This window comes from Leuciscus leuciscus (genome assembly GCF_965113295.1).
Source record: "Leuciscus leuciscus genome assembly, chromosome: 9".
In the NCBI taxonomy this organism is placed as follows: domain Eukaryota; kingdom Metazoa; phylum Chordata; class Actinopteri; order Cypriniformes; family Leuciscidae; genus Leuciscus; species Leuciscus leuciscus.
The window spans coordinates 13,492,452-13,509,010 of record NC_138733.1 but is presented as its reverse complement, the minus strand read 5'-3'; the positions used below and the strand labels follow the sequence as shown (position 1 = coordinate 13,509,010).

The following is a 16,559-nucleotide window of genomic DNA, read 5'->3' as shown; positions in this document are numbered from 1 at the left end:
GATCATGTAAAAACCATAGTGTTTCAATGGTTCGCCACTGGGGGGCGATCTCAGTGAATCCGCATGCGGGTTCCCCCAGCGGGTGAACCACTGAAATTTCGAAATGTTTCGAACCAGTTATTACAACAAAGCCTCGTTTACTGAAATCTCGTGACTTTGGCAGTTTGGTACATTTCGAAGCTTCATGGAGAAGTGTTTAAAAAGCGCCCATCACTATACATTGGTGCCGTGACCCGGATGGGAGTGAGGTTTAGGGGGGTGAGTGTACTGGAGGCCAGTTAGTGAGAGCTGTGCGGATAAACCTCACTCCGCTGGCCTTGAGAGGCGCACTAGTGACTGACACTGCAGTCTTTAGCGTCCTTGTTAGTGCGCCCGCTTCCCATGCCGGAAACTCCGGTTCGAATCCCTCTCTGGTGTGCGTTTCCCAAAAGCAGCTATGGTCGCAAGTTCCGTCGTTACCAACGGAGATCCATGGAACTTGCGACCATAGTTGGCTAAGAATGCTTTTGGGAAACGCACTGAGTAGAACTGGAGAGGTTACATTTAGTCTGTTGTATTCATATTTCAGTTCAACCGCAGCAGAGTTCGTTTGGAAGTGGACCAAGGCTCAGATTTCAGCATTCACACTTATTCACATGAACTGCACAAACAGAGTAATCACACCAGAGTTTGTTTTAATTGAACCAAACATGCAAAGTGGGAACACGCCCTTAAAGGGATACTCCACTTTAAAATGAAAATTCTGTCATCATATACTCACCCTCATGTTGTTTCAAACCTGTATGAATTTCTTTCTTCTGCTGAACAGAAAGGAAGATATTTAGAAAAATGTCAGTAACCAGACAGTTTCTGGTACCATTGACTTCCATAGTATTTTTTTTTTTTTTTTTACTATGGAAGTCAATGGTACCATAAACTGTCTGGTTACTGACATTCTTCTAAATATCTTCCTTTCTGTTCAGCAGAAGAAAGAAATTCATACAGGTTTGAAACAACATGAGGGTGAGTATATGATGAATTTTCATTTTAAAGTGGAGTATCCCTTTAAAAAAGGGATTTCTTTCTTAGAAAAGAATTCTGGCATAATTTTAGGTCGTTCTAAACCTGTACATACTTTCTTTTTTTGAAACACAAAAGCTTACATTTTGTTCAGTAAGCTAGTAGAACTTTTTCATTTATTTACAGTGAATAAGGACTTTCAAAGCTTCAAAAAGAATGTAAAAGTACCATGAAAGTGGTCCATGACTAAAGTACTATACTCCCAGTCTTCTGAAGTTATATGATTGGTTTGTGTGAGAATCAGAGTGAAATTTAAGTTGTGGTTGTTCTCCAAAACTCTTAAAATCCTCCTCCGTGGTGCAAAAATAGTGATGTATGAGTTGTGAACAAATGATTCTTGAGTCATATCTTATTTTAATTAATTGTTTGATCTGGTTCACAAAACTGGTCTACTGTATGGAACACTTTATGACCTTTGTGGTGCTTTTTTGAAGCTTGGATGTCTTAGTCCCCATTCATTGTAAAAAGAGTGACCAGAATATGGATATTCATCCATATTTTCCAAATTGTGAGCAACAAGTACAAATGTGTCAAAAATGATCCTTTTGTGTAACGAAAACTGAGGTTTGGAACATCAGTAAATAATAACATAATTTTACTTCACATAATTTCACCCTCATGTCGTCCCAAACCCCTTTTAATTTCTTTATTCATGAACCACTGGCATTTGGTGACATTGACATCAAACTTGATGCATCTTGACGGGTCGAGTTTGAATATGCAGAGAACAAAATGACATGGCACAAAGAAATGCTCCATTATTGGAATAGAGTTTATTATTGTGGTTTGGATTATCATAATAATCATTTTTTACAGTGTATCATTTTCATTCAAAGCTCATGGCGCTGTATTTTCACAAACATCTGATCATAAAGAAGTTAAGAGTCACAGTGATGGCAAAGGTTAAAGAAACACCAACTCATGTGCTGATGTTTCACGACTGATTCTCGCTCTCAACTATTTACACATTCATACACAATCACAAATACAAATAAAAACCATCTCATATCATTTAATGCTACTGAAAACGTTCATATCTGGAAATACTGCATGGGCAGAGAAACCCGCATACACAAGAAATCGAAAAACCAAGAAAAATGTTCACATGGTGAAGCTTGTATCTGCCCTCTTGTAATTAGTTACGGCTCAAACCACATCCAGTTATCTTCGGTGTGGTTTCATGAGTTGGAACTTGATATTGTTTTTGTGGTCCACTTACAACATCCATATTTTTCTTCATAAAACTATTTTAGTGACTGCACTCTGAAAGGAACTGAAATTTATGTAATCCGTCCATCCTTGTGAAAGGTACCTATATCTAAGAAAGCTAGCTCTGGATCTTTAGTCACATTTTTGTAGAATTAAACAGGCATATTATGGGTTTATAAAGTACTAAATTGGTTTAATTCCATTTTTTTATTAGGATATTATAATAATTATGCCTGTAAAGTACATATACCTTGTTGTTTGGCACCCTGACTCTGTTCCATAATCTAGTGAACTGCCTCACCATTGATTCCAGTAATTTGATGTTTGCATGTTGCTAACAGTACTTTAATGGGTACAAAGAATACATACAGAATATATTGTATGAACAAATATTGCTGCAATGTATTCTGGGATCCACAATGAAATGAGATGCTATCTTAGAATCTGGTCAAAATTAGGTATCTCAGTTTTACTGTCTATGGAACAGCAGGAGCCCATAAGATGCATTGCAATACTAGGCACCTCACTAGATTTGGGAACAGAGCTCCTGTGCCTCAGCTTTACATAGAGGGGAAAATCCTACAATGTCCAGGTCACATTTAATCCCAAACTCAAAAGACAAAAAATGAAATTATATTTTGCATGTAGAAAATTAGCATATTTCAGGTTTTATTACAAAGCCTATTTTTAGGAACATGTTCCTTGCGGTATTGTCCTCTCCGTGCATTCTGTAACAAATACTTCCCTCGCGGGTCAAAATGACCTGAAGCCCTAAAATTATACTTTTTTTTTTATTAGATTTTTTTTCTATTGTTTTATGCATTTTTGGGGGGAGAATTTTTATTTTATGTACCTTTAAATTACGTTTTATCAAATAAATAATATATTTAAGCACATTCTTCGCATTCTTTCAACTAAAAAAAACTTCCATAAACTCAAATCAGCTCAAAATTTTCATTGGGTCAATTTTGGTGTCTTTGCTGACCTATTGTGGGAAAAAAGATATATAACATGATATTTCATGACTCTTGCCACTAGATGGCCTTATAGCACTATATGGACCAAATGAGCTATTCCGCTGGGTCCTAAAGTCAGATTTTAAGTTTATCTCTTCAGAATGCTTTCAAATACACATGTAGACATTATTACATCATTTTTTGGGAAAGTTTTAGCATTTGTAGTATTTTGAGCATTTTTTAGGTTTTTCTATGTATACTGGAGCATTCCTCGCATTCCATTCATTCCTAAGGGCTTTGAATTGACCTGCGAGGGAAGGATTTGTTACTCTTTTTTTTTTATTATTACAACCACAAACTCCTCGAATCAATAAAAAAAAAATTGTGTGCATTCGTGGTTCAAGTGCGACAAAGGTCCTAAGGTCTTGGATCCCTCCAATGAACAATTTTTTTAACAAAATTAAAATGAGTTTGGAGTCAAAATGACCCAGGGGAATGAAAACTGGGTCAAATTTTCAATGTGTAATGCAAATGGGTGTTTTAATATAATTTTTTTTGTAATTCCCATTATTCTCATTGGTGATTTCATTAAATTATCATTACTGTAATACTAATTTTAACTGTATTACAGTAAAAAAAAAAGTATACTTTTTTGCACTACAGTAATGAGAATTTGGAGAGAATATGCTTAATTCATATTAAAATAATGTCACAAAATCATAAGTCAAGCAAAATATAATTTCTTACTTTGGATTTTCGAGTGAAATGTGACTTGGGATTAATAGGGTTCATGATATTCTTCCAATGAGCATTTAATTTTTTCATTACACCTTTATATAACAGGCAATGTTCTACACACTTGGGTTCCCAGAATCTTCCCCACATTTCTACCACAAAAGCTGTAAACGTAATTCCTGTGGTTTTAGAACTAGAATGTCTGGCCATGGATGAAGTGCTACGTGTATGCAACAATATACTATAAGTGCTTGGACATGATACATGACAAATAGACACACTTAACCACACCCACCCCACCCACAACCCCCCCAAAAGCCCCCAAATTTATTATAGGAAGATTAGGCCATGATATTTGCTCATGACTTGTGGGAAAAAAAGAAAAAAAAAATCTTTTGGGGCCTTTGTACGTATGAAGTCTTTCAACTCGGTGTTGTCTATATATGGCTATGACCTTGAATCTATCATTTTTCAAGTGATTCTTTTTTTCAGATGTTTAAAGACAATTCTTTTTTTTTTTACAAAAATGAAAATTCTACACTGTTCAAAAGTTCTAATCTTTATTTTCACTGCGATCCCTCTGTCAGTCAAGGACCTGTGGACTGTGCTTTCTTATGTATTGTTTCCTTAGGAATGTCTTATTTGGGAATTGCTGCCATGCTACTTTTGTCCATACTTGCATATTCCTGTGTGGTTTCTTAAATTCATTGGGACTTGGAAAAAAAAATATAGGTGGGCCCATGTCCTGGGGGCCAAGAGGGTTAGTAGTACACGCAACGCGCTCCTCATCAAAGAGCCTCCTACCCAATGACGGTCCTGTATATTCCCAATGGTTCGGGCCTCAACGATGGCCCCTCTGTGTAAGTTGCATGATGTCCTTCATATGTTCAGTATGGCTTTGACTGCTTGTCCAGAGAGAGGAAGACACACTAACAAAATAACAGGAAAGTCCGGAGAGGATTCTGGGAAGACTGTTTGGCAAACCTCAAGTTCTTCTGTAGTTCCTCTCTCAATGTTGTGCCGTCCTTTACAATCACTTCCGCCTCTCCTTTAGATATTTGTTTCTGTCTTACTCCCTCAATCCTCGTCTGTCCCTGCCGCCCCCCTCAGTCCGTTCATACAGAAGGGCAGAGTTGGAGGAAAGGTGGGTTCGGCTGGAGAAAAGCCGCTAAAAGGAGGCAGAGACGCGATCCTTTGCAGGTGGGGAAAGAAAGCGGGAGTTTTGACCACATGGTCCGAGTGGTGCCCGTCAGAGTGAGCTGTAGGCATCTCAGGTGGGGCGTAGCGGATGGTGCTGGGAGCGTAGAGACTCTGAGGCCCCTGTGGGCCAAGCGCCAGCGGGTGAAAGAGCACACGTCCCGCAGCCCCACTCGCAGTCAGTCTCTGCAGGAGCTCGAAGTCTGGAGCGCGCCCTCCGTGGATGGACCGTTCATCTCTTGGCATGGACGAGGCTAAGATGGGTGGAGACAGAGTCGGGGACGGGGGGTTGAACAGACCCTTGGGTGGAGCTTCTGTTGGGGTGGAGTTTGGAGGTTGGGAAGGTGGACTGCTGCCATTGGTTCCTACACTGCTGTGCTGAGGTTGGCTCCAGCGCCTCCCAGAACCTGCACCTAGAGTTGTGCCTATCACTTCTTGTTCAGTCTTAATATTCGACCCAGAACTGGTCACCACGCTCTTAAGGTGCTGGATCACAGCGCGGCCGTTGTGGATCTTACCTGCTCCGTTGGCCCCATTGCCTTGTTTCAATGCCCCCTCTTCGCTCTTCACCCGTTTGCTGGTGGGGTTGTGGTCCCACTCGCTCACTCTCTCATCGTCCTCTTCCACCTCGCTGTCGCTGGCTTGGTCCGAGGAGGTACATGGGCTGTCTTCTCTCTGACGAAACACTTCAATCCGCCTCCTCGCCTCGGGAGGACCACTTTCAGGGTCAGACTGGTGCGATCTCTTCCTGGTGCTCTCTGATTGGCTGGCAGCAGTGTGCGAAAAGGGTTCCTTCCCTTTGTGGTCAGTCTCGGACCTGCCTTTCAATGGCTGTGTCGTCGTGGAGCCTGGAGAAAAGATAAGTCTGCTGATTCGGGCTGTTGAGTAGCTTATTACCAGTGTTTGGATAGATAATTGTGTGTGGGGCTACGAGCATACCTTGTGCCTTTGGAGAGGTGTCACGTGGGGAGGAGCTTGCTTGAAGCCGCTCTGCCCTCAGGCTTTCTGGGAGTTGTGATAAGTCCAGAGGCATGTCTGCCAGCTCTGTTCGACTGAAAATACAGATAAAAGAGTGCAAGCAGTTTACCTTAGGGAGCTTTACACATTTGACAGTCTAAATGCTAAACCCTGTGCCACAGGTTAACAGTGATTCTCCAATCATTTAGTATGGCTGAATCACACAACAGGAGGTTGCACTATATGAGGTACTGATACATCATATAGTGCCTGTTCCAAAATGTAGGTTAGCTGCTTACCTAGGCAGTGCTTTAAGGCATCATATAGACACTCCCAACACAAAGGCTTTTCCAACAGATAGGCAACAGCATTAAAGTAGGCATGACATGATCTTATTGTCAATGATTCACCCATGCATGCATACATTTCATTTTTTTCCTCCAACTTTAAAATGACTTGTTTGTCAAAAAGACAGAATCTCATGTATCAACCTGTTACACAGTACGTTTATATGTTGTTGTTTTTCCTCATCTTGGTGTAGTTTATGTAAGGTCCAGCATTTGTCTTCCTTTTTTGAAATCATCATACAGCACAATTGGTCAACTGTTGTTTTTAATTGTGCTCTATAAATATGGGCAGTGATATTGAGAAGGGAATCCGAAAATGTTTTGCAACAAAATCAGTGAAAAAAATATCCAAGATGGCAGACAGATAAATATAAAATAGTTGCATTTGACCAAAAATGTGTGTGTTATGTATTTTATACTTAAATCATTGTTGGCTTAGCAACATATGCTTATGGAAAAATCTTTTGGGATACATTGTAAACATAACCGAGTCTCGTGCTGTGCATGAGAACTTGGTTTTGTGCCAATAAATGACCTTTGCTCACTATGTAGAAAGTTCCAGATCAGTCACAGGTTTCATGACGGTTGGGAAGATTTTTGAACATAGCTATAATAGAGTTTCCTTCTCACAGAGAATAACAGCGTGGAATGAGAGGTACTCACTTGTGATAACGCTTTCAACACACACACACACACACACACACACACACACACACACACACACACACACACACACACACACACACACACACACACACACACAAACACACCAGAAAAACCCTTCTGAACATGAACATGACTCCAGCAGGGTGCTATAGAAGTTAATTAGCTATCGTAATTACAAAGCTAATTAACTAAAACACCATTCAGCCAGAAAATTTTGACATCCATTTGGTGTAATTATATATCACCAGTCCAATTATCACTGAAATTCAGCCAATTTTTTTCTTGTTTTTGTCTGACTTCTTTGAACGTGTGTGCACTTGTGTGATGAAGATTACTGCAGACAGATGGAGAGGAAGAGCGTTTACAAGTGCCACTGTGGAAACTCACATCACATTAACATATTTTTTATACTGTAGCGCAACACTCAAAAACACAAACACATAAGGTCACTAGGAAGCTGACCTGAGCACATAGTTGACCCAGATGACGTTACGCTCGTGGGGCGCTTTGTGGTTAATGGACACGGTGGCACAGGACTGAATCCACAGATACCCTCCTCTCTTCTGTAGCCACCGATAATACCTAGTCACAACCTGCCCTTTCCGCAGCACTAAGAGAGAAGGAAAATAATTACTGAAGGAGTCAGATTAAAAATTAGGTTTGAATATCTGAAAACCACAATACATTTCTTAAACCTGGAAGTGGAAAAGAGTTACACAATTTGTTTATTTGGCTAGGGGGCGATGTTGTCAAAATGTAATTAGCAGCTTCTGGCTCTTAAAATTGCCCAAACATATACAACTGTTCTTTGAATGCTGACCTGTTCAAACTAACATTATTTTCTTTTTCCATTCATTTTATGCTGCCACCATCACAAAAGATCTTCATATTTCCTTATCTGTCCTACAGTACATTACAGGTAAAGGATAACAGTTTGTTGGTCAAAATGACAAGATAAAACCCAAAAAGCGTGATCAAGTTCATGACATTAAATGCGTACTTACAAATTATAATAAAAGAAATAAAAAAGAAAAGAAATTTGAGAGAGCTGTGTAATAAGCTATTTTAGTTTATCAAGATCAAACCCAGGATTGCAAATATAAATATTTGCTTGATTGGGAGTTGAAAAAAAGCTAGCACAAATCCTGACAGACTTACAGTCTTCATGGCTCTGCCTGATGGTGTCCAGGTCTTCTGCATGGATAAAGTTGTAGCAGGTTTGGCCAACCACCTCAGCTGGGCTCAGGTCCATATACTCTGAAATCCTACAAAACCCACACAAGGACACATATAAAGGCCAATTCACACTTCACCGACAGACACCGACAATACCTCAATACAGTACGTCACTTCTCAGACATTCCACGACCCGACAAGTGACGATTCAACATGTCCAATCAGCGAAAACAATGGCTGGCTGTCCAACAGTGGCTGTCAATGTTAACTGGCCTTAAGAGTGACTCTCTACAACTCTTACTTCCATTTATTATGGCAGATTTATTAAATGTTTACTTGGTTGCACCTTATTTTACAGCACGTGTACTTACTCCAAAGTACTGGGTAATATAAGAGTAACTACATGGGTTCAGGTTAGGTTCAGGGTTAGTACCTAGTTATTACCCAGTTATTGCAATTACTATAATAAGTACATAGTATGTACATGCGGAACAGGACTGTAAAATAAAGTGCTATCGTTTACTTTATTAAATGTCAGTTTGCTTCACAGACACTGAAAAAGTTGAATTTTGAGTGCACATAAATTTGAATTTTCAAACATACTTTCGGCCATGTAGTGCAATTATATTCCACAGGCTTGGGACACAGTGTTAATGCAATCAAATATGGTACACATTATTATTTACAATAATTAAGGGCAAACACTCTGGCAAAGGTAGCTACTAGCTAGAGATGATGTAATTGAGACTGAAAGGCATGCTGGGAGGTTACCTGTTCTCGCAGTAGCTGATCTGCAGGTCCATGTTGACGCGGAAGACAAACATGTTACTTTCCATGCGCACCTCATTCAGCGTGGAGGGCGGAAGCGTGTGCGCCAGAGCAACCAATCCCATTGGCCGATGCAAGGGGCGGGGGGAGCCTGGCACCAGGGCTGGCCGACACCGAATCCGACCTGTCACATGAATCACCTGAATTCACCGGAATTAAATGAGCAGTTCAGTTTATGAAATCATTCAAACACTCATAAAAATTATTAAATGCTAATATTCTAGTCAAACAGTGTTGAAGCCCTTGTGGGCTTCAGTTTTAATCTCTCCTCACATTCAATTTCGCTTTAAATTTGTTTAGGCTTGGTGTTTATAATATTTGTTGTTTATAATGAATGGCAAGTTTTTATACTTAATATTTTATATTTAATGATATATGGGGTAAGGGGAACTTACATTTTATAATGTTTGTAAACACTTTTATTTACCAGGATTTTACATGGATGTAATAATAAAATGTGACTTAAACACCATTGTGACTTATCTGTACTTTTTTTCTTTTAACAATGCAATTTTGACCCGGTGTGACTTTATTTATGAAAAATATGGTACAAAAGTAAAGAGACCAAGTCATAGGCTGTCCCCGAAATTGCCCCCAATAAACTTAAATAGGGCATTATTTGAAGGGACAGCCATTTGTAGTGGTGTTCGGAACCATAGTGAACGTTATCAAGTGCCCTCATTTAATCCAACAATGCACCGCAATAACGAGTGTACAACCGATGTACACTCAACGGCTAGAAAATACCCATAATGCACTGTGAGAGTCGTGCAGCGAATGAATCTTACCAAAAGATGGCGCCGCAGCTGAATCATCCATGCATCAAATTCCTTTTTTATTTATTATTAAATTGTTTAATTAAGTTTTATACATAGTTAGTTACCATGACAGAGTTCAAGATAAATCTTTTAATTACTACTGGAGCTGCCAGTTTGCTAAGTTTCAAATGATTAGTAAACAGCAAGCTCAAACTATGCAAAAGCGGTAGCCCTTCCGGCATTCAGTGTCCGAATTCACTCACTCGTTTTCATTCACTCCATCAAGTAGTCTATTTTAGTGGAGAAATGTAGGGAATAATGAATGAGGGGAATAAGGGGCGATTTCAGACAGCCATAGTTTTATGCAACAGCAGCAGTTCTGGGCATGTGACCAAAAGCGCAAATCTTATTGGTTGTCCAGTTTTTCCAGTTTCAGAGTGCGATGGCAATATTAGAACGCCTCTTTGTAAAAAAAAATCCTCTCGCTTTGATGGGATGCGAATGTTCACACCGTTCTGAACAGATGCATTAACAGTCGTTTATTCAAATTAAGATTACACGAAACATTGATCTTGGTGTGAACAGAAAATCCTTACTTTTGTTGTACATTTTACAATCCTCACACATGTAACAAGTTCCACATGAAAGACTCACTTTATAGCCTGAGGATTTAACATGGAGGCCACGCTTGGTGAGGGTGGATTTCATCCGGATGAAGAAGCCCCGTTCTGAAAACTCTCTGACTGGAGAACAGGGGCTGGATGGAGCTACAGGGGAAAACACACAACACAAAGATGAACCTTTGAACAATATTTCACAGTCCACAGATCTGATATGACAACAAAAGTTAACAGCTGGACAGCCAGCACACACTCATGGCAAATCCAAAATCGTTTACTTATTTGTACGATCTGCTTACGCTCCAGTGAGGGTTAAAGTGTTAGTTCACCCAAAAATGAAAATTGTCATCATGTGCTCAACCCTCATGTCATTCCAAACCTGTAAGACTTTCAGAACACAAATGAAGATCTTTTTAATGAAGTTTGAGAGCTTTCTGTACCTCCATTGACAGCTACGCAACTAACATTTTGACGCTTCAAAAAGTTCATAGATCGTAAAACTAATCCATATGAATTGAGTGGTTTGTCCAAATTTTTTTCGTGACTCGATCACTTTATAAGATGAACAGGTTTAATTTAGTCTTTTTTTTCACATATAACATTGATCAGCAAACATGAAGAGAAGCTCAACCGAACATGCTTGACGCACGAGAACAAACCTCATTGGTTCTTGCTGAAGCTCAAACGTGCTGCGTAACACGAGAATGAACCTCATTGGTTCTTGCTGAAGCTCAAACGTGCTGCGTAACACGAGAATGAACCTCATTGGTTCTTGCTGAAGCTCAAACGTGCTGCGTAACACGAGAATGAACCTCATTGGTTCTTGCTGAAGCTCAAACGTGCTGCGTAACACGAGAATGAACCTCATTGGTTCTTGCTGAAGCTCAAACGTGCTGCGTAACACGAGAATGAACCTCATTGGTTCTCGCACATCAAGCAAACATGCTTCCGTTTACTACAACTGATGTGAGAGTTGATGAATATTTATGTGTGAATAAAATCCTAATTTAAATCTGTTCATCATATAAAGCAATCGATTCTCTTCAGAAAGAAGCTAAACCACTCAATTCATATGGATTAGTTTTACGATCTCTTTATGAACTTTTTGAAGCGTCAAAGTGGAAGTTGCGTAGCTGTCAATGGAGGGACAGAAATCTCTCAGATTTCATTAAAAATATCTTCATTTGTGTTCTGAAGATGAATGAAAGTCTAACAGGTTTGGAACGACATGAGGGTGATAAATTAATAACATCATTTTTGGGTGAACTAACCCTTTAAGGTTAGGGGTGGACCTTCATGATTATTTTTATTTTTTATTTTTTCTACTTAAAAACTAAATCTTTTTAATTTCCAAATAACTCAATTCTTATAAATTTATATGAATTTGCCAAAACATAAAGAGTTATGTTTTTCGTGAGTTCGGGTTGGTGAAGCTCAGAACAACCAATGTTGAGAAATATGCAGGAAAGAACTAAAGAATAATTTTTTGTTTGTCAAGGTTTTTAGCACCCAAAGCAGTGATATTTTTGTTTTTCACGGTCCTTTTCCACCCTCTCTCTGACCCTTAGAATTAAACAAGTGTTTTTTGCTGCAAAGCTTTAAGCCTTCTATGCAAATACCCTCTTGACAATGAGAAACAGCACTTTGCTGCAGAACAGCTGGTCTTCTACCCAGGATCAGCACAAGATCTGATGGGTTTTGGTGTGCCAACACTGAATAGTGTATGTGGGTGATGTGTTAAAATGTATGTATGTTATTGACGACAAAAAGTTACTGCTGCGCGCCATAAGTACCAAACAATTGAGGAAAAATGTAAGGTAAATAAAGCTAGACCTCTAAAGGAGCGTTACCTGGTTCTGGAGTGCCAGCCAGTGAGGATGCGGAGGCGGAGCTTGAAGCACTCTCATGGGACGTTTGACAGCCTGCCTCGGCTCTGAGGTGTGGCCTAATGCCAAGACGCTCTGCCATCTCGACATGATCCGCAGGGTGGATGTAATCGAACACGCTACTGCCAGTCAACTCCACCTGAGCAGGCAGATACACACATACATACACATGCACACAGATCAATACAGAGTAACATTAATTTAAGAAACATGACATAGATCACAACATATTGGCTAACAACCAATGAGAGACCTTGAAAAAATAAATAAACAAGATCGTCTATAGCTATTCCTACATATGTAATGCGCAAGTATACACAAGCACACACATATTCCTAAACCCTTACACTGGGGAAGCAAACATCAGAGAGAGATAAAAGCAACGCTACACATAAAACATTAATTACAGTGTACCATGACCTCGAATTAATAGTTTACCTGCTGCATTTTACAAAACGTATAAGAAACTCAAAACAGGCTGGCTTCATAAATCTTAAATCACCAACCATGAATAGACTTAAAAATGTTATAAAAATGAACAAAAGAAAAAACCTACAAATCACGTTCCGTCATCATTTATTCACCCTCATGTCATTCAAATCAGTTTTCCTCCTCCCGTGGAACACAAAAGCATGTCCAAGCTGCTCTTTACCATACAAACAAAAGTGGAAAGGGGACCAAGATGGTCAATATCTTTTTGACTCCAAGGCCCCCCATTGTTCACTACAATATTCAGGGGCCCAACATTCCTAGTTTCTGTCAATTTAATTTACAGAAGAATTTTTCATTTTAAGCTTCCCACTCTTTTTAACCAACGAATTTGCATGCCTCTTCCAGTTGTTCATGATTTAATGGATAAGATCTAAGGATGAGGATTTAAAATATATATTTATAGTCAATTTCTACATGCTAAAATACTTAAGAGTTTGGCTTAACTCGAAAAATGTGTATCCATAATAGATTGCCTATAGATTTTTAAGATTGTATTAATTCACATGACTTCTCCAGGTCTAAAAATCACACTTTTAAAATTAGGCAACGTCATATATCCAGGTTTTTCAAGAAAGTAGGAATCTACTTATAAAATCTACTATAAAATAAGAAATATCTTGATTTGTATTTGCTTTAACTTATTTCAATGCTTCTTTTGTCCCTTTAGACTTTTTGGACCATCTTGGTTCCCATTTCCACTTTTGTTTGCATGGTAAAGAGCAGCTTGTACATTTCTTTTGTGTTCCACAGAAAGAAGAAAATGGATTTGAATCACTATATCATTTAATTTCTATAACACTGTTAAATCTATACATGGATGGTGTGTTAAGTTTTATGAAACTTAACTGTTTTGAGTTTCTTATACAATTTGTAAAAAGCAGCAGGTAGAATAAATTACATTTAAACATTTTTTTTAAATGAAGTTATCTTGAAGGCACGCTTTGGAAGATTGCTGAGGTCCCCTAGTTATGAACCACTGTCCAATACAACATAGTGTGATTTTTTTTTATTGCAAGCATGAAGGAGATTTGACAGCAGTGACAGAATTTATTTATTTATTTAAATGCATTTTGTATTTTCGTATTATTTCGCGCATTTATTTTATATTTATGGCTTTAGAAGACTACAGGAATGATCATATGGACTACTATGTTACTTTTAAAGAGGGGAATGACCTTTCTTTGTTTGAAAAAAGAGCAGCCTGGACATTCTGCAAAACCGATCCTTTTGTGTAGCACAAAAGAAAAAGGCATACAAGACTGGATCCAGAAGATCCAGAAGAACACATGATAAGAGGCTTAAATTAAATTTTTATATATATTCCCATAACACCTTACTTAACCAGTAAGGGTTAAAAATTGTGTAATTTGCATTTCTGCGACTCCTGGATCTATAAAAAAAAGTAATCTGTGGGGGTCAGATTTCATTCTACAGTTGCCTGATAAAAGGCCGGTTTCTCCCTCACACCCTTGTCTGTGGGACACAGCCATTTATTATGGGATTAGATCCATTTACGGAGGGATTTTAAAGGATTTTCCGCTGGCCGTCAAGGACACTAATGTGTGTGTGCAAGGCAGGTTGCATGCAAACAGAGGGAAGAGCAGAAAGGAGACGGTGGATGAAAAGCGGGGCTGTGTAATTGGGGATCAGTTGAGGGATGAATTGAGAAGAGTCTGGGGTTTTAAGCCTGTGTCGGCTAATTGAGAGGTAAAGGTGGAGGTAAATCCAGCAGACAGGTGGTCTGGCTTGGAGAACTTAATCTGATCCACAGTGCCTTGGAGAGGGATGTTTAGCTTGTTGGAGTGGCGCTGATGGGATCTCAGATTTTTGGAAGCAAGTAGACACCAAAGGTGCATGAGGGAGCTTTTGGGAAATCTCAATTAAAAGGATCCACTGGAGAATGAATGTAACTGTGGAAAAAGCATGCACTATAGATTATAGGGGGACTAGAATAGCATTGGCAAGTCTTATTTACTGCAATGAATCTATTTATTTGGACAATTAGTTTCAAGGAACCAGTTTCAAAAACACTGTTTCATTTGAGTCAACTCTGTAATAATATGTCCTGAAATTCTCTTTAATTTAACCTGCAATATTACTTCATATATATTTTTTTTTATTTTATATAAAAAACATTGTCCATCTAACTGAAATTTGTTTATTTCAAAATGTATCTTTTAATTTTCATTTATTTCAAATGGCCCATGGTATCCATTTCATTGCATTTTAAGAGGTTATGTCATGTCAAAACAGTGAAACTTTAAAAAGTAAATCTCAAGACACCTGCATTATATTCCATTTTGTTGCTCTCCATCTTGCTGTTTTTGAAAACAAAAACACGTCCTGTGTGAACGGCTCCTTGCTTATTCTGTGCTGTTGCCTGTGTGGTGGCCTGTAGTAGCGTGTCAGGGGCCGTTCACCGTTCTTGCATTCAAAATCAGCTAGATGCAGTGAAATGGACAAGAATGCATGTGACTTTTAAGCTTAACTGTGTTTATCGTCGTGCTCATGGTTCAACACAGAAATATATATATACACAAATACTGTATTTTAGGGGTGGAACTAGGGGTGTGCGATATGACGATTTTTGATCGTGGACAATTAAAATGTCTCCACGATCTGCTTTTGAAGAAATATCGTAGAATCGTGCATTATATCTGTTCTGGCGCCTCTGTCCCAACATACTGAACAACGCGACGTATATTCACATAAAATGTTAACGCAGCGGAACGGGACTGCAGTTCACAAAAGTTCACAATTTGCATGTGCTTTAATGCCTTGTCGGTTAAACATTTAATTCGCGTGCTGATGCGCTGTTCTAACGTGTGCGTTTCTCAGCGCGTACATGTGAAGCTCACATGCACTAAAAGCCTGTCTACCAGCGCCTTGATACTGGACTAAGTTATCTTTCGAGTCTTATTGTGCTTATACTGTTAAATACACACAAGGTTTACATAAACAAAGTCGGTTATGTCTAAAGTGAAAGCAAACTTGAGAAAATTGAGAGAAAATCTGCTTGTCAAATGCGTGTATGTATATTAGACGCGTCGCGTGCAGCTCTTAAAGAGACAGTAGCAATAGTAAACACGCTGCCGCTTGTCCTTAAAGGGATAGTTCACCCAAAAATAAAAATTATCTCATCATTTACGCACTCTAATGTTGTTCCAAACCTGTTTTAATTTCCTTCTAATAGTTTCTAATATTAATATTTTGAAGAATGTGGCTATCAAAACAGTATAGCTGGTCCCCATTGACTTCCATAGGAGAAAAATATACTATGGTAGTCACTGGGGTATATCAACTGTTTGGTTACCCACATTCTTCCAAGTAACTTTTATTTTCAACAGAAGAAAGAAACTTATTCGAGTTTAAAACAACTTGAGAGAGTAAATTATGATAATTTGAATTTATGATAATTTGAATAAAACAACAAAATGCAAAGAGAAAATCACTCACTGCTCTTGACTGATAACTGTAATAGTAGCTTTAATAAGTATCAATGTATAATTTACACAGTGACGTTTGTTTTGTTTTATTTTCATATTTGTTCATTTAATTACTTTCTTCAATGCTACTGTTAAATACACCTACTGTAGCTGAAAACATAAAGCACTGTTTAGCCTATTTAATTTGTATATTAAGTTGTGTATGTGTAATGTGTATCTTTGATCTT

General features: G+C 38.6%; 1 protein-coding gene across 3 annotated transcripts in view; it reads right to left on the bottom strand.

The window, feature by feature from the left end:
- Window positions 1–1,818: 1,818 nt before the first annotated feature.
- The window catches only part of npas1 (neuronal PAS domain protein 1), a 52,307-nt gene continuing 37,566 nt past the window's right edge, over window positions 1,819–16,559 (bottom strand). For all 3 annotated transcript variants that reach the window (XM_082181165.1, XM_082181164.1, XM_082181166.1), the window contains 7 exons: window positions 12,359–12,533; window positions 10,543–10,655; window positions 9,074–9,270; window positions 8,285–8,391; window positions 7,589–7,736; window positions 6,096–6,208; window positions 1,819–6,004 (listed from right to left, as the gene is read on the bottom strand). In XM_082181165.1, the coding sequence (XP_082037291.1) occupies window positions 5,037–6,004; window positions 6,096–6,208; window positions 7,589–7,736; window positions 8,285–8,391; window positions 9,074–9,270; window positions 10,543–10,655; window positions 12,359–12,533 (1,821 nt within the window). In that variant the 3' untranslated portion in view covers window positions 1,819–5,036. The remainder of the gene's footprint in view (window positions 6,005–6,095; window positions 6,209–7,588; window positions 7,737–8,284; window positions 8,392–9,073; window positions 9,271–10,542; window positions 10,656–12,358; window positions 12,534–16,559) is intronic.